The sequence below is a fragment of the Ixodes scapularis genome, unplaced genomic scaffold (assembly GCF_016920785.2).
Source record: "Ixodes scapularis isolate PalLabHiFi unplaced genomic scaffold, ASM1692078v2 PGA_scaffold9__187_contigs__length_104089568, whole genome shotgun sequence".
Taxonomy (NCBI): Eukaryota; Metazoa; Arthropoda; class Arachnida; order Ixodida; family Ixodidae; genus Ixodes; species Ixodes scapularis.
In genome coordinates, this window is record NW_024609884.1 from 18,493,524 (window position 1) to 18,521,022 (window position 27,499).

At 43.9% G+C, this 27,499-nt stretch overlaps 2 protein-coding genes across 2 annotated transcripts in view; both read left to right on the forward strand.

Moving 5' to 3' along the window:
- The first annotated feature begins 3,525 nt into the window (after positions 1 to 3,525).
- LOC121833727 lies at positions 3,526 to 4,110 on the forward strand. The gene has a single exon (XM_042287243.1). The coding sequence runs from the start codon at positions 3,526 to 3,528 to the stop codon at positions 4,108 to 4,110; it is 585 nt and encodes a 194-aa protein (XP_042143177.1).
- A 266-nt stretch (positions 4,111 to 4,376) lies between these two features.
- LOC115331155 (hemicentin-2) overlaps positions 4,377 to 27,499 on the forward strand; it is a 130,154-nt gene continuing 107,031 nt past the window's right edge. The window contains exons 1-2 of the mRNA XM_042287244.1: positions 4,377 to 4,877; positions 6,157 to 6,325. Of these exons, the coding sequence (XP_042143178.1) occupies positions 4,377 to 4,877; positions 6,157 to 6,325 (670 nt within the window). The remainder of the gene's footprint in view (positions 4,878 to 6,156; positions 6,326 to 27,499) is intronic.

Genomic DNA, 27,499 nt, shown 5'->3' on the forward strand with positions numbered 1-27,499 from the left:
AACGGCGGAGACCTTAGTCGCTTCGTCCTGTGATCGACAAGCTACAACAACGACCGACTTCCAAAAGACAGAATACGTAAGATTCAACACGAAGCGAGAGACTCCCAACAAAAAGTTTCTGCATAACATCGAACAAGCGGTCTCGCGGATGACGAAAAACGCAACATCCGGCGACACGGACACGCATATCCGGTGTATTCTCAAACGACACAGCGACGCCTTCATGAGTGAAACTAATTCACTTGGACTTTGTCCACACGCCGAACACTCCATCAACTTGCAGGACAACGTACCAGTTGTGTCCCGAGCGTACAGATGCTCCCCAGTGGACCGGCAATTTATTCGCAACCAGGTCAACGACAACATGCAGAAGGGCAACATACAGCCGAGTGAGAGCGAGTATGCTGCGCCAATGATTGTCGTGGATCAGCCACACAACCTAACTCCCATGCCCATCATGGAAGGTGTGAATTACTTATTCAAATACCTTAAAGGGGCAGTGTAACGATATTCAATTGAAATGTTTTTCACTTCACACGACCTTACTGGCACTAGTGGGACTCAAGGATACTCGCACGCAACGCCACTGGCTAAGAAACTCCTTTGTTGCTGTGTAGTTTCAACGATAAAAGCGATCGTTTTCAGTCAATCTCTACTTTGCGAAACGTGATGACGTAACTGGGGGTCGCAGTGCACCCCAATCACGATATTTGAATGCGGTTCATAGAATAGACCAGAGCATTGCGTGCGCACTCGATTTGGGCTCGTGATAATTACTAGCTCGAGAAACATTCGGGTAGTGGCCCGTGTTGAATCGCTGCAACGGCGACAATAGCCGAGCCATAACAATGTCTGGAACTCAGCGCCTGTCCTGTGCCTTGCCAACCCCAGCGCGTGGCTATGATCAACATTGGCGGCATATAATCGGCTACAGATCACGTGGCCGCTTGTTCGGGCTGCAAGGTAAGGGGGTGAACGCTGCTCGTTTTTCTTTACTTTTTTTTCTGGGACTTCTATTGCGTGGGGTGAAAAACGAGCGCGTGTTTCGTAGGTAATTAATTTCAGGGATTCGTCCTAAGCGGTTTTAAAATAAGCCGTGAAAGCTACACTTATGCGGTTTGTGCGAATGAGTTATACGCCCAAGGGGACATTATGTGGGTGGCTAATCTTTGCGATAAGTCGGCTAATTAACTAAAATTCACTAATTAACTTTTTTAATTAATGAAAATAGACATATGGTTCCAATTAGAAACTTGCTGAGTGTCGTCCAAAACCCCTAAATCAGTAATTTTTAGAAAATCTTTGATCGCGTGAGAAGCGCAGTAGTGCGCTGAAGTTACCACTCGTGGAGCAGGTACGGGGCTGGGGCTATAGATAAGAGACGGAAAAATTGTGCGGGCGCCTTACCGAAACCGCTAGCCTTGTACCTGCTCCACGAGTGGTAACTTTAGTGCGCTACTACGCTTATCACGCGCTGAAAGTCTTTCTGAAAATGACTGATTTAGGGGTTCTGGACGACGCTCAGCAAGTTTCTAACTGGAACCTTATGTTTATTTTCACTAATTAAAAAATAATTTGTGAATTTTAATTAATTAGCGACTTATCGCAAAGATTAGCCACCCTCATAATGTCACCCCTGGGCGTATAACTCACTCTCACAAACCCCATAAATGTAGCTTTCATGTTTTTTTTTTTTTTTAACAAGTTTTTTAACAACTGCAAGTATAAAAAAAAAAAAAACCTGTATAAGGGGTGGGTAGACAACACAAAAACGGGGGCGGAAAAAACTCGCCGAGAAAAGGCGCATAAAACAATTCAAAGACAAGAACATCAAAGTAGATAAAAAAATATGCACACAAAATAGTTACACACTAATCTAGAATAAAGTTCCTTGAACTTTGTTACCTCACGAGTTGCGACAAAGTTTGAGAGATGACCGTTCCAATCAACGGCAGCGTGTAAAAATAACGAATTTTGAAACGTGGCTGTTCTGACTTTTGGGCATGCTACGTTAAGGGTACGGCCCGTACGACGATGACTGGGTACTGAAAATTAGATGTATGATGACCTGAGGTAAAGTTTGTGAAAAAGAGGTAGATTTGCAAGTTTGCGACGTCCAGAACAGAGAGAAAGACTGGCACGGGTTCTAAGAGAAGAGACGTTTGTGGTAGAAGAAGAATCTGAGTAAACGAAACGTAATGCACGCTTCTGGACTGATTAAATGTTATTGGTGAGATAAGTCTGATGTGGGTCCCAGATGGCAGATGTGAACTCGAGTATAGGACGGACGAGGGATGAGTAGACAAGCAGCTTTAGATGAGGAGGGTTGAGCTTTAAGTTACGCTTCAAATAGCTTAGAGATCGATTATCGGAGGAGATAGTACTGCTGATATGAGTGGCCCAGGGGAGATCAGATGAAAGGTGTACGCCGAGATACTTATACGAATCGTTATTTTGCAGTGGTGTGCTGTTAAGTGAATAGAAAAGTTCAGAAGGGTTGGAACGACGTGTAAATGATACGAGCTTGCACATCTGAACGTTGAGGGACATCTTCCAGTTTTCACACCGTGCTAGAATAGGAAAAAAATCATCTTGTATGAGTAGGTGATGGTGTGAGATAGTCACTTGATGGTAAATGACACACTCATCAGCTAAGAAACGAACATGCAATGAGATGGATGAGGGTAGATCATTAATGTATATTAAAAAAAGAAGTGGGCCGAGATCCGATTCCTGAGAAACACCTAAAATGACTTCTGCAAGAGATGATGATGCCTGGTTAGCGGTATTGACGATATCATGCGTGACCAGTCAAAGTACTTCAACATCATGGTTCATGGATGTGAAGACCACTTTCCTCACCGTACGCTTGAAGCCGGAGGATATCCACAAAACGGTATTCGTAACACCTGACGCAAAATGCGAATATCTCCGAATGGTATTCGGGTTTCGCAAAGCTCCGCAGACTATGCAGAAGGGGATGTGACGCACATTCGACGGACTGCCGCAAACTTCCACCGACATGGATGACGTTGGGCAACTACAGTGAAAGAATCACTAGAACCTTCCGACTCCGCTCTCGATAGGATCGTCACCAACGGACTCAAAATGGCTATCAAAAAATGTCAGCTGGTGAGTGACAATGTCACCTTGCTCGAATATGAAATATCATCACACGAACGCACGATCGATCAAGCACGAGTCGCCGCAGTCGGCAAGCTTGAACCGCACGTCAGCGCCAAGAAGCCGTACACGTTCCTACAGTTCGGTAACTACCGTAAGTGCGTCCCTGAGTTTGCATCCCGTACTCGTATACTAACAGGGTCGACTTTCTGAAGCTCGCTCTCAAACTCTCAAATTCTTGCAAATTTCGAACCAGACCGCGCAACGTATGCGCAGTGTGCTCGTTGACGCATGCCAGACAGGCCTCGGAGCTACACTTAGTCAATTGCAAGACGGCAAAGAACGGGGGATCGATTACGTCAGCCGACTTCTGAACGAACACGACACTAGCTTCACTCAAACATGATCGAGTCCATGGCGTTGCATTGGGCAGTGACAGATAAGTTGTCGATTATTCTCCGGGGTGGGCCGCGTTTCGCCGTGTTTACTAACAACTTCAGTGTTGCGTATTTCGCGCAAAAGGGAGCAATGAATCGCCGATTAGCTCGTTGGATGCTCGGTCTTGCTGAGTACACGTTCGACGTTGTTCACACACCAGGAAAATTGAACGAGGCAGCGGACACGCTCTCACGACAGGGAGAGATCGATACGATGCCAGGAGACAACCTCAAAACGGTAGCGGCGGGTCAGGGATTGGCATTCTATGCCGTCGTGGCAGGAGATCACAGTCACCTGAGCGACTTGCAAGCAAGAGACGCAGAATTCCAAAGCTTTATTTCCCAAGCAAACAGCGGCAACAGCGCCTATAAGATCAAGAACGGTATCCCAACGAAAAAAAAAAAAAAAAGCACAGAGCACGGACATTTCGTGAAGCGAATCGTTGTCCCAGCTACACTTCGCGGGTCCGTCATGACGATCGTTCAAGACAACGGAGGACACATGGGATACGAGAAGACGAAGGAACTCATCCAAAGGAAATTCTGGTGACCAGCTATGTCAAACGATGTGCGCCGCTATGTAGGGTCTTGCTATACGTGTTAGTTCATCAACGCACGCGCCACACGAAACGAAGGCAGCTTGAAACTTCGCCCCGTTCCAAATGAGCTCAACGTGGTGATTTGGCTTGATCACTTCGAACCAGTCGGCACAAGCGAAGACAACGAGTACATTCTCGTGTGCATAGACCCCGCGACAAGGTACATGGATGCTTTGCAGTTGCCAGCGCTGCATCAAAGCACTACATCGACTTCCTAATGAACCGCTGGATCCCACGCTTTGAGGTGCCCGAAGTTATAATCACAGACCAAACCAGAGGATTCGCTGAGAAACGAACTACAGCACTCTATTGTCGACTCGGCATTTCTCACATCAACACGGCTCCGTTCGGGCCAAAACCTAATGGTCTTGTGGAGAGATTGGTTGGAACACTGAAGCAAATGTTACGCAAGGTCGTCGGACACGGTCGCGACTGGAGCAAGGTGCTGAATGCTGCTACACTTGCGATAAACGTCACTGAGTACAAGCAAAGCGATCGGAGTCCCTTCTGGCTTTTGCACGGCTACAACCCGAAAGAGATTAACATCAACTTAGTGGTAGCAGAGATCACGGAGAGTGAAAGGCTTCACGAGCTCGCAAGGGGTCACACGAGTACCAGATCTAGCCTGGAAGACAGCCAAGGGTACTTGAAACTTCGATACAAGAGAGAGAATCAAACTCCTCGATTCAGCGCTGGCGACAGCGTTCTTGAGATTGACGTAGGCAGCACGCTGGACGCTCGAAACGACGGTCCCTTGAAGATAACGGCCGTTCCCTGGAGACGACATCGTCGGCCTAGAGAGAACATCACCAGCAGCACGGGAATAAAACACGAAGGTGGTGAACCTCGAACAGATCAGGCATTACAACGAACCGGAGCTCAACCCTGCAGAGTTGTCCGAGACGGCGGCGGGACCAACAAAGGACCAACCTAAACGCACATCTATTTTTTTTTTTTTTTTTTTAGATTGTTGTTGTTAGCAGCGCGACGGCTCCGCACTGGTACCACAGATTGGGCCCGATTTGGACGAACAACTCGGCGATCTCTCTGCAGAGAGACCGCCGAGTTCTTCGTCCAAACACGGCTTTCCCGTTGCACTTCCGTGGAGGATACCAAAAATGCATAGAACCTTAGCCATATACAGCTTGGCGGTAATAGAAGATTAAAAGAAACAAGGATTTGATGGTAAAGACTACATTAATTTTTAAAATTATAACCAAACAGATATGTCAATTACGGAGACAAGAGCGCAATCTCTTGTCGATTTAAAAGTTGGAACGGCTATGTAAATTCCGAACTCTCCGGAATTGACATACCGTAGAATACCACGCATCCGCGCATCCGCCCATTCCACATTAAGCGCCCACACCCAAATTTGTAAGATCTGAGGAAATACGGGCAGTACATTTATATGCAAAATTTATGACTAGACACGCTCCCGTCCCCTATTTTTTTGCGATCATCTTTAAGTATTGAGTGGGCGCTTGCGCGGTATTTCGCGGTAATCGTGTAGTCATAATTTTAGCAAATAATGAAGTTTTTACTCAATATATATGTATTTCTTTCATTTCTTGCCCCCTTTCTGTGTCTCTTTCTTTCGTTCTTTACTGTGGGGTGTGATTCCGAAAAAAGACTGACGTGGCGCTTGTTGCTAGTTGAAAGTGCACTACGTCATCCGTCGTCCCGCCTTTGTCAACACGCTCTTCTGTCTAGATTGTCGTATATTCAATAGCGATGTTGTCTTGACCTCGTCATTCACAAAGCTTCTTTCGTTCTGTGCAAGGTCTCTGCGGGAGGGAGGTCGCATGGGCAGGTTTAAGAGTTCGCTTTCCTTCGCCCACTTTCCTTATGTTTTCTTTCTTTCATAAAAATAAATAAATATTAATAAAAAATTTACTTACGAAGAAGAAAAAAAAAGGGGGGGGGGGGGGGAGGTGCTGAGATGTGGCCTTTCGTGACACCCCTAAAAGTGGATGACGAACCCCTGTTTCTTGCAGGCGGACCATCGTGTGGCGCCATCTTGGAGGGAGCGGCTGCACTTCTCGGTGTCTCGAGCCACGCTGTCGCTGGCAGCTGTGACGTCGAAAGACGACGGCCTCTACTTGTGCCAGGTGCAGTTCCCTGCAGCGCGAGAGAGGACTTCCAACGTAAGACTCCTGGTGGTCGGTGAGTTGAGGCTGCTTGTCACGCTTTGCCCAGTTTCGACTGGGTTTTACGTGTCCGGCTGTCTTTGCTTGTACCTCGACGACGAAATTGCGTCAATTCCGCACACTCTTTTGTTTATATCTCTTGTTGTTTTTTGCTTTTTTTTTTTTTTTAGAAAACAAATGTCAATTTAAGATCTTTAAACGTGTATTCAATAGTTCGGTGTATGTATAGCTGCGTTTATTGCAATGTGGGCAAAAGCGCCCTGGAGAAATTAGTGCAACAGTACTCTGGGAAAACTACTGAAGTTCCTGACAACTTGAGATTCTAGAGACGCCGGGTCTGGCGAATCTTGAACATCTTGTAGTCGCTCCGTAGCTAAGCAGGTTGAAACGTCAGTCGTTAGGAGCGTCGGAGGACCAATCACGATTTAAGAGGCGTGCGCATCATATAAATATGAGGATTCCGTGCTTTCGGAGTTTATTTGTTGACAAATTCGGAGGTTGTTTTTCGGAATTTATTTTTCGCTGGAAATTCGGGGTTTATCGCGGTTTATTTTTGTTAGATTAACAATTCTCCCAAACTCGCAACTTTATTTTGATCTGTTTTTTTTGTTTTTTTCCAAAATAAAAATTAGTTTTCGGACAACACCGTACACTAAATTCATTAAAAAATCACCGGTATCGAAAGATATTCCTGCAGCTGCATTTAACATTGGCGCCTTTGCAATTGGCTGTACTAACTGTCCCTCGACAAATCTTGAAAACAAGTGTTACTTCAATAGACGTCGGTACTTTGAAATAGCCAAACACGCATAAAACCTTCAGCTGCCCTCCCCATTCTATGAAATCTACATGTTTACATCTTTCCACTGTTACAAAAACACAACCCCTCCTCCTCCTGAAGCACACGTAGTACGGTCCAAACTGGATACCGGACTCGTGGCTTTTGTCGTGGTCTAGAACGACATTGGTTCATTATGTAGGAAATAGCGCAAAATTAAATTCACTCAAACATAAAATACCCGCACACTGAAAAAAAAAAGATCACTTACGCCGCGCTAACTTACAACTCAGTTTGTATTTTCGTCTTCTTCCTTTTTTCTTTGACGCGTATGAACATTTATTATATCTCGCTTCGGTTGTCTTCTGTGCCAACTAAATGGCAATGTCTATTACATATAGTACCCTCGAGTGTCAAAATATAACAAGTCTTTTTCAGTAAGCGCAATAGACGGACTACTAACAGAATCATCACTCATTGTCATCATGTTAGCTGCCTCATTAATCTCACGTCTTAATTGGTGATAGTTCTTTCCTATTGCGGTGCTATTTTGAAGTCCGCAGTGCACCCACAGTCACGGCAGTAAATCCCCAAAAGTACTGAGTTAGCTATTTGGGTGCTATTGTTATGCTCTATAAATCTGTAATTTACACATCTTCTAGTTGTGTTCTGTTTGCTGCATGAAAAGGGAAGGGAATAAACCCCTCCTTCTGAGCGAGGGATATATGCAGTTCTATGTTTTTTTGTTTTTTTTTTGCATAGCATGTAATAGTTTTTGGTAAGGCGGTAACTTTTTTACATAAACCTGAGTGTTTGTTGTGGGCTGAAAAGACTACATCAATATTTGCGCGGTTCCCAATCTCCTTAAGGTTATGGAAAATGTTATGAATGTTGGTGATGAACTACCGGTCTATGGTTACTGTTACTGTCGCGTGACTTGCGGGGAGTGGTTTCACCTTTTTCAATCGGTTGAAGGAGACTTTAGGCGACTGAAGTTAATAGATGTGAAGGATATCCCGCACTGCGTGTATTTTCAGTGTGAGTGAGTTTAATTTTGCGCTTTTTCCTACATGATGAATACCGAACTCGCCCAAGCATCCATCCCAAGAAATTGGATCATTGTACCAAATACGATATAGCTTCGCCAATACTGGAAACTCCCCACAAAACCTATGGGAGCGGTGGCGAACGCGACAGTGGCGCCTCTAGCGGACTCAGAGTCTACGGAAGCAGACGACGCAATAGAAAAGTATAGGCTCCGCGACGTCCTCGAGCTTTGCGAGCCCCGTTTCGTCACCCCAACAGCTGAAACAATTCATTATGGTCAGTCGGCTTGCAAAGCGGAATCCACTGTTCGTAACTGCAACCACAATCAAATAACAACGCGCGGGGCGGCCTTGGGAGCATTGAGAATGAGTGGTAGTCGCGGTCTTTGTTAAGTCCACAACAAAGCGGAAGCAACACGACGGAACTCTTTTTAAAAAATTCAAGAAAGCTTCACTTTTTTTTTTAGCTGCTTGTTAACATATTTGATTAATATCAAAAAGCACATATGGAGATTTCGGAGTACAAACTTAATCGAAACGAAAATAGAAGGGTATGGCAGACGACAGTGGAAGAAAACAACAACGACAGCAACATAGTTTCACACGGTCCTCAAAATGCTCAGGCATAGCGTAGCAGACGAACCTACGGCAATAAGCGCCAAAGCGAAGGAAAGAGAGTAACCTAAGCCAAACAATGCAAATCGTCAAGCTTAATTGTCAAGTAAAGAAAAAAGAGAAAAAAAACAAAAAAGAGTAGAAGCATAAAGAAAAAAGAACGCGGCGTGTACCGTCGCCTCAAACATAAAACGAAAGTAGACTGAAAATTTTAAGAGGTTACAAGATGGTCAAGTCCAACGGGTGCAGGCCTGTATTGTGGAAGACGCAGAAGACGTTAGTCGTCCCGGCGCTAACAATCAGAGTTTATGCACCGAATGTAACGCAACCGAAACCACCTTTATTTGTCTACAACGCTCTCCTCTCTTTCTTTTGCTCGCGCGAGAAGTCTGCTTTTTTGTAACTTCGCTTTTATTAGTGTAGTAATAGCGTGAGATTTGCATGTGCACAATCGACTTGCACAATCGACTTGCTCCAGAGCATACTGACATCGCAGTAACGTACGTGGTTCAAAAATTACCTTTTGCTTCTTCATCCGGAGACGATCTTAAGGAGATTAACCAGGTTGCCTATTCGGCAAAACGGTTATAAGCAAGACATTCATGAGAAATGGGAATTGCAACAACAAAACGAACTGATTGATGAGAACAGTAAAGTTGAAACGTAGCTACGTTTTGAAATTTTTGTACATAGCCTTAAAACAAAAGCAGCGCGAAGGTACGTTTGTGTTTTGCCTGTCTTACATAATCTCTGACAAAGTGTTTTCTTCAGGAGAGCCCCGAAATTGCACCCTACAAGCTGTAACATATCCTTCCCACACGAAGCAAACGTCCTTCACTAGTGAGGTGGCACCTATTTTTTAGCATTTAAAGCAGGGAATACCAATGTCTTTTTTTTTTTTCATTGGTCATTTTGCACGGAGATAGGCAAAACCAATGCGTTGTGGAAAATTCGTCTGCTAGAGGAGACTCCAAACTCGCCAGGGGCGCTGCGATCACTTTTCGCTTGCGCTCCGCGGGAGTTGCCAGTATTGGCTAATATGGGATTTGATTGTACAGAACGAACATTGCGAGATAAACGGGAAACTTACTCTTGGCAATAGCTCAAAATTAAAAAGAAAAAACAACTGAATTGGCATTTACTCGGAACTACTAGCCCTGTGCTCTAACAAACTTGATTCGTAAAATGGTGTCTTTTTCTTTTTTTTTTTTTTTTCTTTCCGATTATGAAATTTTGAGTTTTCTCTATATATCCGAATTGCCGAAACTTTTACCGTCCAGTGTGTTTTGGACTATATCCAATTTATCCGAACACACGGAACTCGAAATATAAGCCACAACCTGCGTTTCTTCAACTGTCAGTGACTACAATTGCAGACGAAAGGGGATTGTTCATGATAGGGCGATGCAGCAGGTGTTGCAGGTGTTTAACCCCCCCCCCCCCCCCCCCCCCCTTTCACCAAAATAAAAGAAAGTGTTTCTACTGAAAATAAAATTTATTTACGCATCACTAAATAAGGCTCAGTCTCCGCCCAAACGTAACGCTAACGGTTAGGAAGCGGTTCCATAGTTTCAGGACTTACAATGATCTTATACAAAAGTTATAAACGACTTACAGGACTCTTAATTTTAAAAAAAATTGCGGCCAATGAAGCCTGCGAATGCATGGAGATGAAATGCGTCTGCTACCGCAAACGGGCCCCATTTTCTTATGGAACATTTTTGAAGATCGCTCCTAGCTTTTGATTGAGAAAACCATAAATCCTGAAACTTTGCAATCTGGTCCCAACGCTAGCGCTACATACGAGCGGAAACTGCGCATTCGGTGACGCGTAGTTTATTTTAGCGGTGAGGAAAAAAACACGGCTTTCTTTTCTCTCATACACCCCACCCCGTACATAGGATTCGATATAATTGATGTGCCTTTACTTTTCATATGAATAAAGTTAAATCAACCATTTACGATAACGAAAGAGGGACGCTGAAGATAAAGAGACAACACAGGCCTGTGTTGTCTGTTTGTCTTCAGTGTCCATCTTTCGTTACCGTAAATTAGAAACCAACGCGCTGAACCATCTACACTAAACCAATCACTTTCGAAACTCCTTGGGCAACAGGATCGTATGCTCGCATCAATACGGTTTTGAAGCGCCCCCCTGCGGTCCTATTCACAACGCGGTGTGCAGGTCATCTGGTGCAACTGCGCAGGTGTAGTTTCATTGGTCGTGAACAAAAATGACGGGAAAACGTGTGCGTAGGTCAGCTTGGCTTGACACGCCATGAAAACACTTATTTCCCGTTTCTGCTGAGCCAAATCGTTTATGGGGCTCACGTGCGCATCAGCAAATATACTCACGTACTTTGGGGCGAGCACATGAGTTTTCTATGCGGCCAGGCTGAGCCCTAGCAATAGTCGACGTTTAAAAAACTAACTCATATACCTACAAAAAGCAACAACATCTACAGTAGAATTGGTGTATGTATAAAAATAAATAACAAAAAAAAAGGCAGTCGAGCTGGTAAATTTTTGCCATTATCGAAAACTCTAGATGCAGGAAACAAGAAATATATTGGATATTGGGCAGCAGACGTGTCATAAGCTAACACATAGCGCGGGACACATCTCGAATATATACCACTAATTTTATAACAATAAAAGGAAGGAAAAGGCATAGATAAGAAAATGCTAATACCGAACTTCGTGTTTTTTTTTCCCGACTTAAACCTTCGTAACTACCATATCCTAGCGCATTTAATATCCACCAACATCTCACATGAGTCACGACTAACACCATTTGCGAGGACGAACAACCTCCCCCGACATGAAAACAAGGGCTGTCTGCACGATGCCAACATTTTTGCTTTTCCCCCGTTCATTTATCCTTTAAACTGCGGAGTTGGGTCTACTAATCAGACTGGGTATGCTACTGTTATGACGTAAATGATACTCTCTCCCTTAGCAAGCAAACCTATTTCTAAGGCGTGTTGATAACAGGGGTGATCTAATTGCTGCACAAATGTTTCTTCTTTTTTTTTCTGTAATTATGTGTCGGCCACCACCTGGTTTGCCTTCTTGATATCATTATGTTTTATAGTTTGTCTCTTCCTTTGTTTTTACTATATAAATCTGCGCGGAAGCAGTTCCCAAGGCGCTGTAATAGTCAGCATGTCGCGATCGTCTCATGTGCAGAGCCTCCCGACAGTCCTGTGCTGAAGACAGAACCAGATTCTGGGAACGGCACCCGTCTAAGAGAGGGCCAGCGACTTCGCGTGTTGTGCCAGGTTCACGGAGGTAAGATATACTCGGCATCCCGACGTGGCCAAATTGCATTTAGTTGCTTGCAACTGCATTACATCACTTGATTAGTTACAATTTGAAACAGCATATGACTTTGCTTACTCCGTTTGAATCGGGTAAAGGTACGTGTTTAAATCAGCACTGCATGTCACTATAAAAGAAGAGTAATTGCATTTGAATTATTGAAAGAGTGTAGTTTATTTTTCCTTCTCTCCGATGTCCTTTTGCGAGTCTCTTGTATCTTGAAACCTTGTGTCCCACGGACACCCACCTGTCAGGTTTCTATCTCAAGAGGTGGACTGTCGTCGCAACATTACCTGGATTTAGATTGGACGCTAAAAGATTCCCGGGCGCTATATTTTAGCCACGCGTCTACTCGAGAGATTTAGCCAACCGACAAAAGTCGCTCGAAGTACTACACTCCGCCTGCGGACCCGTCCGAACGCAGGCAAACCCCGACCCACGCTCCAGTGGCGTTTGGCGCTGGCCGACGGGTCCGCGTCGAGTCGGCTGGAGTCTTCAGAGGGCTCGACGTCTGCCAAGGACGACATGACACGGAGCTGGGCCACCCTGGCCAGACTGGACAGGAGTCACCACGACGCGGTGCTCAGCTGCGACGCCGTCAACTCTGAACTTGTCCCGGCACGAACTGCCGCTCTGCGCTTGCAACTTGAAAGTGAGTTGGTGCTACCCGAATGTTTAAAGGCTGATGTTCTTTGATTTCTGCTATACTCCGTTTCATCTAACGATGGACTGCAAAGCATGCTACGAGCCATCGAAGCCAATCTAAATGCGTGTCCAAGCTTTTTATAGCATCCGGAGAGCATAAAAAGGTAGAAGAGAACGATGCTAAAGTTGAGGCTTGGGCGAGTTGGTACATACTTCGGGATTAAAAACAGCAGAGAAGACGAAGGACCGGACCGCCAGAAAACATCGCTGCGTCCGTGTTACTTCTTCGTCTGGTCTTTCGTCTTTTGCGCTGTTTTTAATCCCGTAGAAGAGAAAGCGCGGCAACAAGACGTTGCTGCCATGCATGCAACTTGGCAACGAGATTCCACTGCGAGTTTTTAATCCCATCGGACTTACCGTTCCAGACGGATAAAGACTTATTTTCCCCCCATCTTGAGCCGACGTAAGAACGCCCAAAAGGAGCGACTCAAGCTGCCCGTGTTCGTGTCTTTATATCGTTGGTCCTTAAAATATCAGTTAGCACATGTTTTGTGTATGTTGCCGGCCATTAAAGAAGGTTGTTGCCTCTTGTCGAAATCTTCCGAACGGCGACTCTGAAATCCCTTCGCCGCCAAATAGTAAGAATTCGAGCACGTAGCCCTTTATTACCCCTGGTTACGCGGCGCGAGCACTTGGGACGCACGCCCTCGTCCCAAACCGAAGACACGGACTCGCCAAAGAAGCTCCATTCGACAAAGATCTGCGGCAAGATTGTCGGAAGCGACCTTACGCTAAAAATGTGCATATCCGACAAAACGTACGAACAAATTCGTATCCACGAAACGAAATTATCGCAAGTTTTGCGCTGGACCGGTTGCGGAATGGAATATGCCCGCCCCACCCTTGTGGACCCTTCACGTGTAAATATTTTGATCGCTGACGTCAATTTTTGATTAAGAGGTCAGTCTCTTCCCCTTGTCATCCCCTTGTTTTTCGAAGCAGTGGTGACGAACGCTGTCGTCGAAAAGGGACTCTCATCGATTCTATCGCCTTGTTTTGTGTGGTATAGAGCTCAAATAAACGCCGTATGGATTACCTTCGCAACATATGGTATGTACACTTTGTTATTAGTATATACCATTTTTATTCCGACACGACGGTACGTCGACACTGTCGAGCGGGAACAGTTCGTGGAAGCTACACGATGCCGGTCCAACCATCCTTTGCCCAGTGTCACGTCAGCATCGAGTTGCAATCGTAAAAAATCGGTCCCGAAGCGCTTACCAAGACGCGACGGTCCAACAGCGCGAATCTAGCACTTCGATCAAACGCGCACGTCCGGTCCGAGTGTGAGCAGGTATTTACGTGGCTCTTGCTGACACTCTCGTAGTTCAAGCGTATATTCTTGGACGTCGGCTCGCTCCTGCATCTCCGAGGCCGCGAAAAACGCCGCGGCGATTTGTTTCCATCTACGTCGCTTTGTAAACGACCGGCGCGAGCCGTCTTCTTTTAGCAACGATAACAGTTGTTTTGACTTAGTAGCAGTCGACGAAGGCGGTTATCTCAGCTTGGGCATTCGGGCCCGTTTAAATCGTGTGAGCGTCGACATTTCACTGCACGGACACGAACCCCAGACAAACGCTGGCGGAAAGGCCTCCTGCGTTTGTAAATCAAAATCCACGTGCTCCGAACCATGCCGAGCTTTTCGATTGGTTGCTCGTGTTGCCGAAGACGCCGTCGCCATAGCAACAGCCCGCTCTCGCGGGTATCGGGAGTTCTAGATATTCGCGGATACCGGAAGTTCTCGTTTTTCCGTAAGAAAACGTCGCTTTCCTCCTCTCACTTAAGAACGCGTTCGTGAATACCGATTTCCCCCTTATTACGATGTTCTTAAATTACAAACTTCCTAGCTAAGTCGTCGTAACCTAGAAGCTCTTCCTGAATCTGGCATATCTGGCCTCGTGCCAGCGAGGCAACAAACGAAGCTTCGAAAGATTCCGCTTCAGTCAGGCAGAAAGGAACGGACTGTACGGTTTTTTCCGAAGGCCCAAACGTTTTTCAGGTAATTCACCAGGGAACAACGACATCCGCTGGATTGCGAAACTAAGCGTGAAAGGGCTTTATTCGAATGAAGCAGTCGGAGTTACCGCTCATTCACACTGGAAGCGGATCTGCGTTCGCAAAGCGGTTGCGAACGCGGTTGTATGAAGATTCAGTACAATTGCACCCGCACTTGGTGTCATCGAGTGCGCGTGCAATTGTACTGTATCTTTATACAGCCGCGTTCGCAACCGCTTTGCGAACGCGGATCCGTTTCCAGTGTGAATGAGCGGTTAGTCCGCTCGTTCTGTTCCTTTCGGCTCAAACTAAAAGTAAGGTTGTTGTTTTGTTTTTGTTTTGTTTTGTTTTTTTCCCTAAAGAAAGGGAGAGAATGAGACAGGCGAACTGAGGCTGCACACTCGCCGTCTTCACTCTCGCGTGCGGCATGTTTGCGTTTCACGCCGATAATTTTCCGCCACAAGCCGCACTGTTCCTTTGGTACGGCATTGTTAGGCTAATAAGCGTATTTACCGCGCTTCAAGGCAGCGCTTTTTCGGTCTGCCCACGGGTTCCTTCGCAAATGAATTCGAAGAAACTGACACCAAGGAAAGTTTTAGACAAACTAAGCAAGCGGAATTTCGACATTCCGAATCGGAAAGTAAATCCCCGCGCGTATATCTTAGTTTAACGATGTATTACGAACTCGCTGGAGAAGCGGCTCTAGCTGCCGGCTATTTCTGTACTCCGAATCCTTAGGTACGGGGCTCGAAGGTGCCACTTTAATAATCCGAACTCTACCATATAGCGTACACATTCTCAAGTAGTATCGCGATACTTGTATCACCATACTGTAACTCGTTACTTTTTTTTAGTAACTTTTGACTGTAACCCCATACATTTGTTTAAAGTAACCGTAACGATAACTTAAATACTTTTCTGTAAAAGTAACTAAAACGTATGAGCAAGGATACAGGTACTTTTAGCGAAAAAAAGCGACCCTATTTAGTGAACACTACAGCGGGTTCGATTATGTGCGGCAGTTGGGCCCACATTAGACGCGACAAAATAAAACAAGAACTCAAAATTTTTTTTGGTCGGAGCAAAGTGCCGGCACAAAGGGAAGACGTTTTTTCTACTTTTGTTTTTCCTTTTTCATCGCGCGGAAAAGCGCATTTAGTGTTTGCTTCATTTCATTTTTTTTTTTTTTTTTTTTTTTTTTGTACGTGGCTCTTTCACCCCGTCTTCATCCTTTCCAGCCTCATCGAACACACCCGCCTCTCTATCCAAGCGACAGAGCCTCCTCGCGGAAACACGCGACGCGTAGACACCTACCTAACCGTGAATTGTTTAACGCCGAACGAGATTCTCTGTCGGTGGTGTGGCAGCAGTCGCGGCGACAGCTTTCTTTGCGAAAGCGAGTCTCTACCAGTAGACACTGTCTGACCGGTGCCACAGAGGATGTTTCTACTGTTCGACTTGTCCTTTCCCAGGGGCTGTGGGCCCGTGGTCTGCACAGTCGAGTCTTTTGTTCAGCGTAGTTTCGGAGAAATTGAAAAGAAAAGCGGAACGCATTCCGAGACGACTTCGTGTTGTTTTTGCTCACTCCTTTCTTTACCGTGTTTGATACTAACGGTCCTTTCCACTTTGTTCAGTTTCATGCACTCTAAAAAAAGCCCGTGCGTCTACTTTCCCGCACAACACTCGGAGAGCCAATCACCGCAACTTACGGAGACAGCTCAGCGAATGACAATGACGAAACATATGTTTAGACCAAAAAACGCAGTATGAGTTGTGACGTTAAGCAATGCAGAACGTCACGCTTGCATTGCTCAATGTCACAACTCAGACTGCGTTTTTTTTTTTTTTTTTTTTTTTTTTTTTTTGTCTAAACATATGTTTCGGCATTGTCATTCGCTGAGCTGCCTCCGTAAGCTGCGGTGACTGGCTCTCTGAGTGTTGTGCGGGAAAGCAGACGCACGGGCTTTTTTTTTTTAGAGTGTATAGTGAAACGAAGTATAGAAGGAATTTCGTAAACAAACTCACTTGTGCATTTAATGTATGACGGCATTTTTTTTTTTTTTGCGCATTGAGCACTTTTACGCCCAGTAAGCATTGGACATATCTCGCCAAGCTTGCAAGGAACCGAGAAAAGGAAATTAATGTCATATCTACCATCTAACTTCTTTTTTTTTAATTATGCGATACCTTCTGAATATTAGGGATAACTTGCACTCTTTTCTCGTTGATCTGTTCTAGAGTAAGTTTTCCAGCGAAGCTCTAAAGCTCTACCCCGTCATGCTTTCTTTCGTGTCGTTGTCAACAAAAAACTTTAAGGTCATACAGCATAGGGCGCAGTATTCAATAAAAAAAAACTATCACAAAACAAGCATCAAAACCGCTTGATGGATAAGGCGCCTGTGAGCAATGCGAAGCATGAGCATGCGTTAAAAAAAAAGTGGGAGACAAGTGCGTCAGCATGCCATTGGTGTGCCTTATTGACAAAGAATTATAGTTTCTTGATGGTTTTATCTGAAGATAGGCGCGTGGTAGACATACAATCTTAATTCGTAACTATTTTTGTGTCTCTTATGTCCGCAGGCGATGGTATATATTGCTTGGTTGGATGACGCAATAAACTTAATTTGGAAGACAGCGCCAGTCCTGTCGTACGTGTGCCTTCTTTGTCCATATTATGTTCACGCTATTTTAATCATGTCTAATACACTCTAAAAAATGCCTGCGCGTCCACTTACCCGCAAAACACTCAAAGAGCCCATCTCTGCGATCTACGAAATCAGCTCAGCGAATGATGAGGCGGAACATCCGTTTAGACCTAAAAATGAAGTCTGCGCTGCGGCATTACGCAATGCAAAGCGTCATGCTTGCATTGCGTAATGCCACAGCGCAGACTTAATTTTGATGTCTAAACAGATATTAAGGCTCCTCATACGCTGAGCTTATTTCATAGATCGCAGAGATGGGCTCTTTGAGTGTTTTGCGGGCAAGTGGACGCGTAGGCGTTTTTTAGAGTGTACGAACGAAATAGGCCCAATCAAAAGTCGTGTACGTGACGGCAGGCGTTACCATGGCCCGGCAATGAACTGCACTTTGACCTTTTCGAACATGGTTGCGATAATTTCACTGCGCGCTGCAAACACTGCAAGAAGTATACAACAGCCGGGAGATCCTCTTCCTCCAAACGTCGGGGTGAGTTTCGACTTTCATTTCCGGACATTACCGCTAGGCATGGAGACGGAATGATGGAAGGCTGAAACCTCGACAGCGCTCTCCAGTCCAGTTGTGCAGCAACGAGGGCGGGGGGGTGTTGAGAAGGGGCCGTGGGGCCCTGGGCCCCATGTACCGGGCGTCCGAGTCACGTGGCGGGGTGCCACCTCTGTGAGCACCTGACACCCCCCCACCCACCCTTTTACAGGTTGGTTGCGATCTCGGAGAAAGAAGGGGGGGGGGGGGGGGGGGGGGGCTATGAACGACATAAGGGCCCCGGGTGCCGGATGGCCTAGCTACGCCACTGCTCAAGCCTCAACAACTTTCCCACCTTTAGGCAAGCTTTTTTTTCAGCCTGAATATTCCATTTAGCGCACCTGTTGAGCGCCTCAAAAGGGGAAATTTAAGTAGTATTTGGAAATCTTTTGCTGCTGAGTTCCAACATGAACTAAATAATTTATTATTTACTTCATCTTTTATCGAAGCAGCCAACGCTTTAATTCAATAAAATGGTGCGATGGTAATAATGTATATCTCAAAAAGTGAAATTACAGTTTTCTGAGAGTTCTAAATAAATATAAATCGTAGTCAATGTGTGCTGTCTTGAATGTCTTCATAGTTAAATTTTAAAAAAAGAAAAGAAAAAGAAACGATTTATCTGGAAAGTAACGAAGATACTATGACGGAGTAACTGTAACTGTAGCGCGTTACTTTTATTTTTATGTAACTGTAACTTAAATACATATCTGACAAACTATTCCTAACTGTAACTAATTACTTTTTTTTAAAGTAACTTATCCAAGACTGAAGGTACACTTTTATATAAAAGTGGACGGAAAAGTAAGTCATGTCTCGTTAATCTGGATTCCGTTGGTATGGAAACCCCACTCTTTAGTCAAACATTTCGGGGACGAACTAGATAAATAGAGACATTGTTGTCCCACTATTGTAGACGACTCACATTATGAAGATTTTTGAGGGAAACAGAGGTGTTCGTATTAAAGAGACATGGCTGTATACGATAGTATCTGCATCTGAGACGTCGCTACTTAGCGAGGTAAAGGTGTGCTGCATAAAATTATTTCATAAAATTAAGGGTCTCCTCGGTTCTCGGCGTTTATTGTGCCACAAGTACGGGAATATAAATTATACTTCGCATGGGAACAATCGAGGCTCATCGGCAAATATAGTAGCGCAAACTTGACAGGGACGAAAAAAGGCTCACGTACGACAGGACTGTCGCTCACTTCCAACTGAATTTAATGCATCATTCAACAAAGCAATATATATCATCGCCTGCAAACATAAAAAAAAAACTTTTTTTTTTGTGCAGTGATTTTGTCATTTTCGCACCAACATGTCTACCCTTACGCAGCATCACTATGACTAATGCATTGTTTTCCCGGCGCATTTTTTCTCACATGTAAGTACGTGAAAATAAGCGCGTTGTATGACGAGGTTTTGAAAGTAGAGGACGATACCTTGCACCTGTACTCGTGCGAGGTAATGTGCTTTATTACAGCGGGAGCTGTTAAGGGCTAGTTTCTCCAGGATCGTGTCCCCCGCAAAGAAATGTCGACACCGAACTCTGGGCACCAACTGCCATCTATGAGCGACGGCGGCAAGCCACGTATCTGGTTTCCGCCGTCGCTCATAGATGGCGGCAGCCTTTCCACTCTGGCTTGCCGACTTGTGGCCGGCCATTACTTTCCATTATAAAGCTCCGCTGGTCTTCCGTCTTCACCAAAAGGAAAAAAATAAAAGTTTTTGAGTGGATAAAAAAAAAAAAAAAACGCAACACTTTCGTAGGGCAATTACCTTCGTCTCTCAGAAATCAATATGTTATTATGAAACCAAAACTCAGTAGATGGAACTTCATGTAATTTTATAATGTACTGAAGCATGCATGCACGAAGCTGCTTCCAACACTTCTCTAGTTACTGAAATCATAAGAATGAGTGACAGCACTGTTTTACATTATGCCACTGTACTCGAGAGTTTCTATAACTTAACCCAAGACAGCGAAGGCAAAGTAAGACGCGTAAAAAGAACAACACACAACGTCTCGGAGCGTGTTCGGAAACGTTGTGTTGCACCTATTCTGACGTGTCTTTCTTTTCCTTCCCTGTCAGAATAAGTTATGTGAACAATTCACCAGCTTGCCGGCGTGCTCACCCTTCATTCCCATACTTCATATATCTATCTCACTGTGTACAGACGGTGCCCGTATGGTAGCGATGGCGCTAACACTGGGGAAATATACGCGTATTTACTGGTTCGGTTCTCCAGATCGAAACTCACCACTTTGGGCATTCACAACGTCATCTAGACGGTGACGTTGTGAAGCAACCAATGAAACATTTGAATGTTGCAGTTCCCCACAACTAGATATCGTTTTCACTTGTAAAGGAAAAAAAAAAAAAAAACTAAGGCCATTTTAGAGTTGCTTAAAATACCTCCTTGTCGACTTCAGAACACCGCCCTAGAGTTCCATGTACAGTGTGAGATTGAAGACATTAAAAGAAGTCTCGGGAGAAGCTATAGGCCTATGAACCATTCACCTCGCAATGAGAAAACTTTGTGCGAATGGTAAGTGTTCCGCAGCCACTTGTGTAAACCACGAACTCCAGGTAAGCAGTTTAAGATTAGTAACAAAGTGTGTATATAGGTTAGTCGCTTGGTCATGTTGAAGTGGTATTAAAACAACGCAAAAAAGGACGAAGGATTAGTTGAAGGAAAACATACACAAAGCCATGACTTACAACTGACAAATTTACTTGTGCACGGTACAGAAGTAAACATAAAAGGAAACCGCATAGACACAAAAAAAGACAATCAAAACAAAAACAAAAAAAAAACACCCTCCCCCATCATGCCGACACACGCCTGCACGTACTTGTCCGATTTCCTAATAAAATCAACCTCGTCACCTGCTAGGGCTATGGATGGAGCGCTTACACACATACCCGAGTCATAGCTAGCAATAAAAAAAAAAAAAACTCGTTAATTTCCCTGGCACACTTCTTACACACATGCTCACGTCATAGCTTATCTGTTTCTTTTTGTGTTTACTTGCTGCACCGTGCACGAGTAAATTTTTTAGTTGTAAGTAGGGATGCCGCGAACTTTTTTCGAATCGAAGTTTCGATGATCGAATCAAGCGGTTCGAAAGGTTCGAAAGATTTCGATTTTTCGAATTGTCTATATCGTAAAATTCGACGGAGGTCGAATTTTCGAACTTGTTAAGCTAAGAAGTTCGACGCTTTTCGAACCGTCGAACTTATTACGCTAAAAAATTCGATCTTTTTCGAACTTTCGAATTTATTGCGCTGCAAGGTTCGATGCTTGTCGAACTTTCGAACTTGACTGACCAAAAAATTCGATGAATTTCGAACTTTCGAACTTATTTATCAAGAGAATTCGAAAAGTTTCGAACTTTCGAATTCTGAAAAGTCAGAAGTTCGACGAACTTCGAACTTTTAGGGTAAAAGTTCGACGTTCGTCGAACTTCGAAAGACCGGCGAACGGTTTCATTTGATTTCAAGTAGTGGGGTACATTCGTAATTTTTTTTTTCTCGAACTTTTACACGCGGTACTGCGTTCCTTACGAAAGACAATGTCGTTTATTTCAATGTTCTGGCATGCTTAGGTTTAAAGAAATGAATCCCCGAAGGGGCGAGGAAGGACGACGGGTTTTTGACGATTATCGCTTGTGCCAGATTTGAAGCACGCTGCAGCCGGAGCTATTCATGGTAGATAAGTTATACTTTTTTAAGAATGATCTATGTATAGCCTAGGTAAGTGCCGTCTTAAGATGTGATTATTGTTATTCAACGTGAGTTTCGAAGAAATGTCCAAACATGTATCTGCATGCAATTATGACCTAAACTTGATATTTATTTTCGTCTAAGTTGTTTGAGGTATCGCATTTAAATTAACACCACAGACAGTACATATCATTGCCATCTGCAGAATACAAAATAATATATTTATTGTTTTTTTCACGTTAAGGAATAAATTAACTCATGGGAGAAGATTTCTAGTAGTGTTCAAGTTCAGCACGTCATTAAAAGAAAAATTTTTTTTTTTTCGCTTCACGTTCCTGGGACGTGTTTCTTTTAGCCTGTACACATTTTGGTAAAAGAAACTTGTTTCGAAGTTCTGAACCTCTGAATATGTAAGAATAGAACACTTCCGACGAATTCTTGACAGTTTTTTTTTTTCTCCTGCTTTTTATTCCCGCATTTATTCTTTTTTTTTTCTTTTGTTACTATCGGCACAGGTGTTTAGGTGGAAAAGACAGCTTTGAACTTCCGAACCACTAAGCATGTGACGAGCAGTGCCTTCTGACAACGAGTTTCTAACAATGACCATCTACGCAACCTTTTATCCAGTGAAGAGCGACATTAGCTATACATATGCATAAATAATTTCAGATTAAAATAAGCTCGACCACGCCCTCTTTCCCCGTATTGTTTTCTTTAACAGTCCGAAATACCTGCAAGGGGGAGAAGAAGGCTGAAGCCCCCCCCCCGCTACCCTCTTTCCCCCCGTTTTTCCTCTTCCGACGCCACTTGTATGGTAGAACGCTCTTCGACCTCGAGTTGTGTCGGCTTTTGTGCTTTTTGCGAGGCGATTCCTCCGTCCCAGAAAATAAACCTCCAGGACAATTATAAACTTCACCGGATCGGATTACTACCAGCGTGCAAGGGGTGGCGAGGTAGTTTGCCAGGTCGCTTCACGGTTTTTCTGAGCCTCAACCTCCTGCTCGCCCCTGGCCGTTTCGAACTGGAAGAGTCTCGTAAAACAGTGTGTTCGTGCAATCACTACTGCGTGATGCAGGTTAAACCCCCCCCCCCCCCCCCCCCCCGGCCGGGGCTGGCGGTCACAATTCTGCACTGGCAAATATTTCAGCACATCCGGGACACTCGTCGTCTCATTTAATTGCCTGACCATCGCAGAATCTAGATATCACACCCTAACTTTTCTAAACTTGATTTTGTGAAAACCAGTGAGTCGTGAAAACGTTATTTGAAACTGAAACTGTGGAAAAACTTGAAAATCGGACTTCGAACTTTGAAAACTTGGATTAGAAAAAAATTCAAAATCTTCAAAGTTTTTTTTTTTTTTTTTGAATTTAGCGTTAAAAGAGAATCGAAACCTTCGAACTTTTCGAACTTTATGCAAAAAGAAATTCGAAATCTTCGAATTGTTCGAACTTCATGTCTATAAAAATTCGAAGCGTTCGAAGTTTTCGAATTTTTTTTACAAAGAATTTCGAAATCTTCGAATTTATCGAACCTGAAGTAAAAAAATATTCGAAATATTCGATTTCTAAATTTTAGAAACCGTGAAAGCTTCGAACTTTTCGAATTCGAAACTCCGCTGTGGACAAAAGTTGCGAATTTTTCGAAATCGAACCTCGGTCGGTACGAAAATATCGAAATTTTTCGAAATCGAACCTCAGTTCGCTTCGCAAATATCGAAACCTTTCGAAATCGAACCTAGGGTGGTTCTAGACATCCCTAGTTGTAAGGCAGCGCTGTGTCTGTCTTCTCCTTGCACTGGTACATCGTCTTCTTTTTATTTGCGCTGTTTTAGTACTATGTCAATAAGATTAGTAACAGCGGTTAAGGTGAACGACGAAGTATGAAAACAGTCCTTGATTCGGAACTTCAACCGGTGGCAGATTTTAGCCCCACTCGCATCGACGCGCAATCTTCGAACGCACCCAGGGGACCGGACCAGCTGAGGTTTTGAAAACTGTTGTCAACCATTCTGATATTCACTTTGTGCCGCCCCGACGTTTAGCTGGGCTGTAAACCGCGATCCGAGGATGCGCGATAGACTCTTTCCGTGGACTATCGGAATCCCGGAGAAAAGCTCACCGGAGAAAAGCTCACCGGAGAAAAGCTCACCGGAGATAAGCTCACCGGAGAAAAGCTCACCGCAAAACCGGCGGATGCGGAGAAAAGCTCACCGGCCATTGAGCGTATGCGGAGAAAGGCTCACCGATTTTTTTTTCTTCTATTTATATAAAGGCTGTTGGATCATGCGTAACATATATCAATTTATCATTAAAATTCGTCAGCTTTGTAAAATAGAAAATCTAATGTTTTGTAATATTTGTTAAGCTTATTGGGTATACTGCTCCCAAAACAATAATTGCGGGCAAGTGTTTCTGTGGCCTGCTCTCTAGGCAACGAAAGCCTAGCTGAAAACTTTATGAACTTGAGGAACAGGAAATAGTTGAAAACTTAATAATGTCTGCCTAAAACCTAAAAAAAAAAAATGTAAATGCCGAATATTCGGAAGTGGATGCGCAACAACGCGCTGCTTGAAATTGTCTTTGAAGCTTTTGTTAACTTTTGAAAAAAAGATAAAACAGTCAGTAAGATATCGAGGCTTTTTTCTTCCACGGACATGCACGTTTTCTAGCCGTTCGTGCTGGCGATCCACACGTTGCCTTTGTGGGATAGTGCTTCTTCTACGGTGAGCCACCCATGACCTTCAGAGCCGCACACTGGCATTGTTGTTACTCGTGAACTATATAAGAACTCGTATTATGAAAAGGAGAGAATTGGGCGAGTTGGCAAACGTTATACATGATGAAAACCGCTCAAATGACGGCGACTGAGTGAAGACAACAAACACGACAAGGCGAAGCTGTTCTCGCAACTAAAGGTTTGTTAGTGAAATTAATAGAAAGAAAACATGTAGCGGACACTGATTAAATCAACAAACGCCTTTTTTTTTTTTTCTATTAGGCAGTGCACAATATTCGGAGCTGAAACGGTTCATATTAGCTCGCAAAGAACAAACCTTTTCATCTGACAGAGCTACCGACGGCGTACTGTCAGCTGTCAATAAATTGCTGTCTTTTTCACCGGTGTACGATGTTCTGATTTTATACTTGTGGCTTCATTTAAATACAGAATGGGTGATTAGAAATTTTTGAGCAATGAGTAAATATGTCCAATGAACTTCAAGAATATTACAAAAAAAAAAAAAGTACATATGTTAAATGAAGTGACGAATGCGAATTGTGTTAAATTGCCAGGTTTGGCGCGGAATCCGCTAAATTAAAAACAAAATCGGTGAGCTTTTCTCCGCATCTGCCGGTTTTGCGGTGAGCTTTTCTCCGGTGAGCTTATCTCCGGTGAGCTTTTCTCCGGTGAGCTTTTCTCCGGTGAGCTTTTCTCCGCCGTACCGTACTATCGTACAACGCGCAGGCGTCCATAGTTGGATGACTGGAACGTTTTTGCGCTACGTGCCATCCGAGCGAATCTGATGACTTCACACATGCTTTCTATTTATTTAATTGTTTATTTATTTATTTATTTACTTTAACCCTAAAGGCCCTTTCGGACATTAAGGAAGACCTTCCTTTTGGAATAGTATAACCTAAAAATGGGTATCCTAGGCTTTTACGTCACAAAGGATTAAAGAAGCCGTCTCGAGGATATTCATTCCCATGAGTGCGTTTCTAAGAGCGATGAATAGATGGGGAAGAGATAGAATAGTAAACATACATTGGAACAGCAGGAACACGAAGATTAAACCAACCGAGACTACTGCGTTTTTCTTGCAATGGTCCCATCGCATTATGGCATTCGCGTGATGAAATGAAACACGCGTCTCAGTGCCTACGTCGTAATTTCTGTGCGAGATGCATACTATGTGAGCAAGGTTTGCTTGTGCTTTCAAATCCGGGAGCTTTCCGTCTAAGTTAAGGGTATGCGGCAGATGGGGACATGTCGAGGTGAGACATGTGTCTGAATATCCGGGACGACCCCGCGTATTACACGGCAGCTTCAGATATGCAGATAAATATTCGCCGAATGCGACGTATCTCGCGGATCACGGTTTCTTTTATTTTTTTTTTTTTTATTGACGGTTGAGTTTGAGGTGATAGCCTGTAAAATTCTGTGTTTTCGAAGTTTTTTTTTTCGTTTTTTGTTGTTTCCGCAAATTTTGAGTTTACAGGAGTTTATTTTTGTTTGATTCTAATATCTCCGGAATTCGGAGCTTAATTTCGTAGTGTTTCCTCTGAAAAATAAATAAATAATATCTGGGTTTAAACGCATGTTAGATAAAGAAAAATAAAACGCGCTTATATCAATAGACCTATAGCTAAATTACCCAAGCGTCAAGCAGAATGCAGGGATTGGTGTTCAACGCGTCGCAGCTTTTTCTAAAGCAAATCCCTTAAACAAATTGCACCTTGCACGCGCGTTCGTCAGCGCATTATTTTGGTTCTTCGAATCTTTTATACGGTGAAGGCATGCGCGTGTGGGCGCGTGGAACACCAAACCCCGCATTCTCCTTAATGCTTGGATAATTTAGCAATAGGTCTATTAATATGTCTTCAACTGAATTTGGTCTTGGTGCCATTGCCATTGGCAATACTAATTTGTGCCACGGAAAAAGTTACACACATCTGTGGCTTTGATAAATGTCGCTACATTAAAAATAAAATTAAAAAAAAAAATAAGGTAGTCGCTGAGAAGCTCGTATTCATCCAGTCCTATTCCATGCTACCTCGCGGCCGCGCGAGGTGGAGTGGCAAAGGATGTAATAGGGAAGTTTCAACCGCCCTCCTTCCAATTTTATGCAATCTTTATGGTCCATGGCTTTAACTGTTACAAAAACACAACCTCTCCTTTCTCGTAAAACACAAATTGTATGGCCCAAACTGGCAACCAATACAGATGATCTTGTCGTGATCCGAAAGCAAAATGACATGTCGTCCTGAACCTTGACGACATAAGCGGTAAGACCCCTTTTGACAATGATAGGCATTTTAAAGATAACTGCGGGGGCATTTTTCTCGGGACCATTTACCCTGTGCGCTGATAGAATACCGTTTATTCGGGGGAAGGGGGGGGGGGGGGGGGGGGCATTTGCACATAAAAATTTGGAGTTTATCGGATAACCCGAATTGACCAAACATTTATCGGGCGGGTGTTTTCCGGAGTTTTTCGAATTTATCAGAAAACACAGAACCCTAGTCATAGGTAGCACAGTCGAAGAGGATGGTGCCTTTTTTTCTCCTTTCATTCTGAGTGCTCGTGCGGTCCAGCAACATAAATGTTTCACTGATTCGCCCAGGTTTTTTTTGGTTTTTTTTTGTTTTATGTTTTTTTTTTTACAGCGATTATTATGGCAATGATACATAAATACACCTTTTCTACGAGGCTGTAACCATCTCGAATGGCGTAGATTCTAGTATGTGCGAAAACAGCCTTCTGCTCTCGACATGACAATCTCAGGTAGTTCACGTTCTAAGCGTAAATGCCATTCGTTCTTGTTTTGCTTCACAAACACACACACACACACACACACACACACAGACATATATATATATATATATATATATATATATATATATATATATATATATATATATATATATATAACCGGCAGTTTTTAGTGGCCCGTTCCAAGGTTTCGCAACGGCGTGAGTGTAAACGAAAATAAAATTTGCCCGCTATATTTGGCGGGAAAGGTAATGTCACGT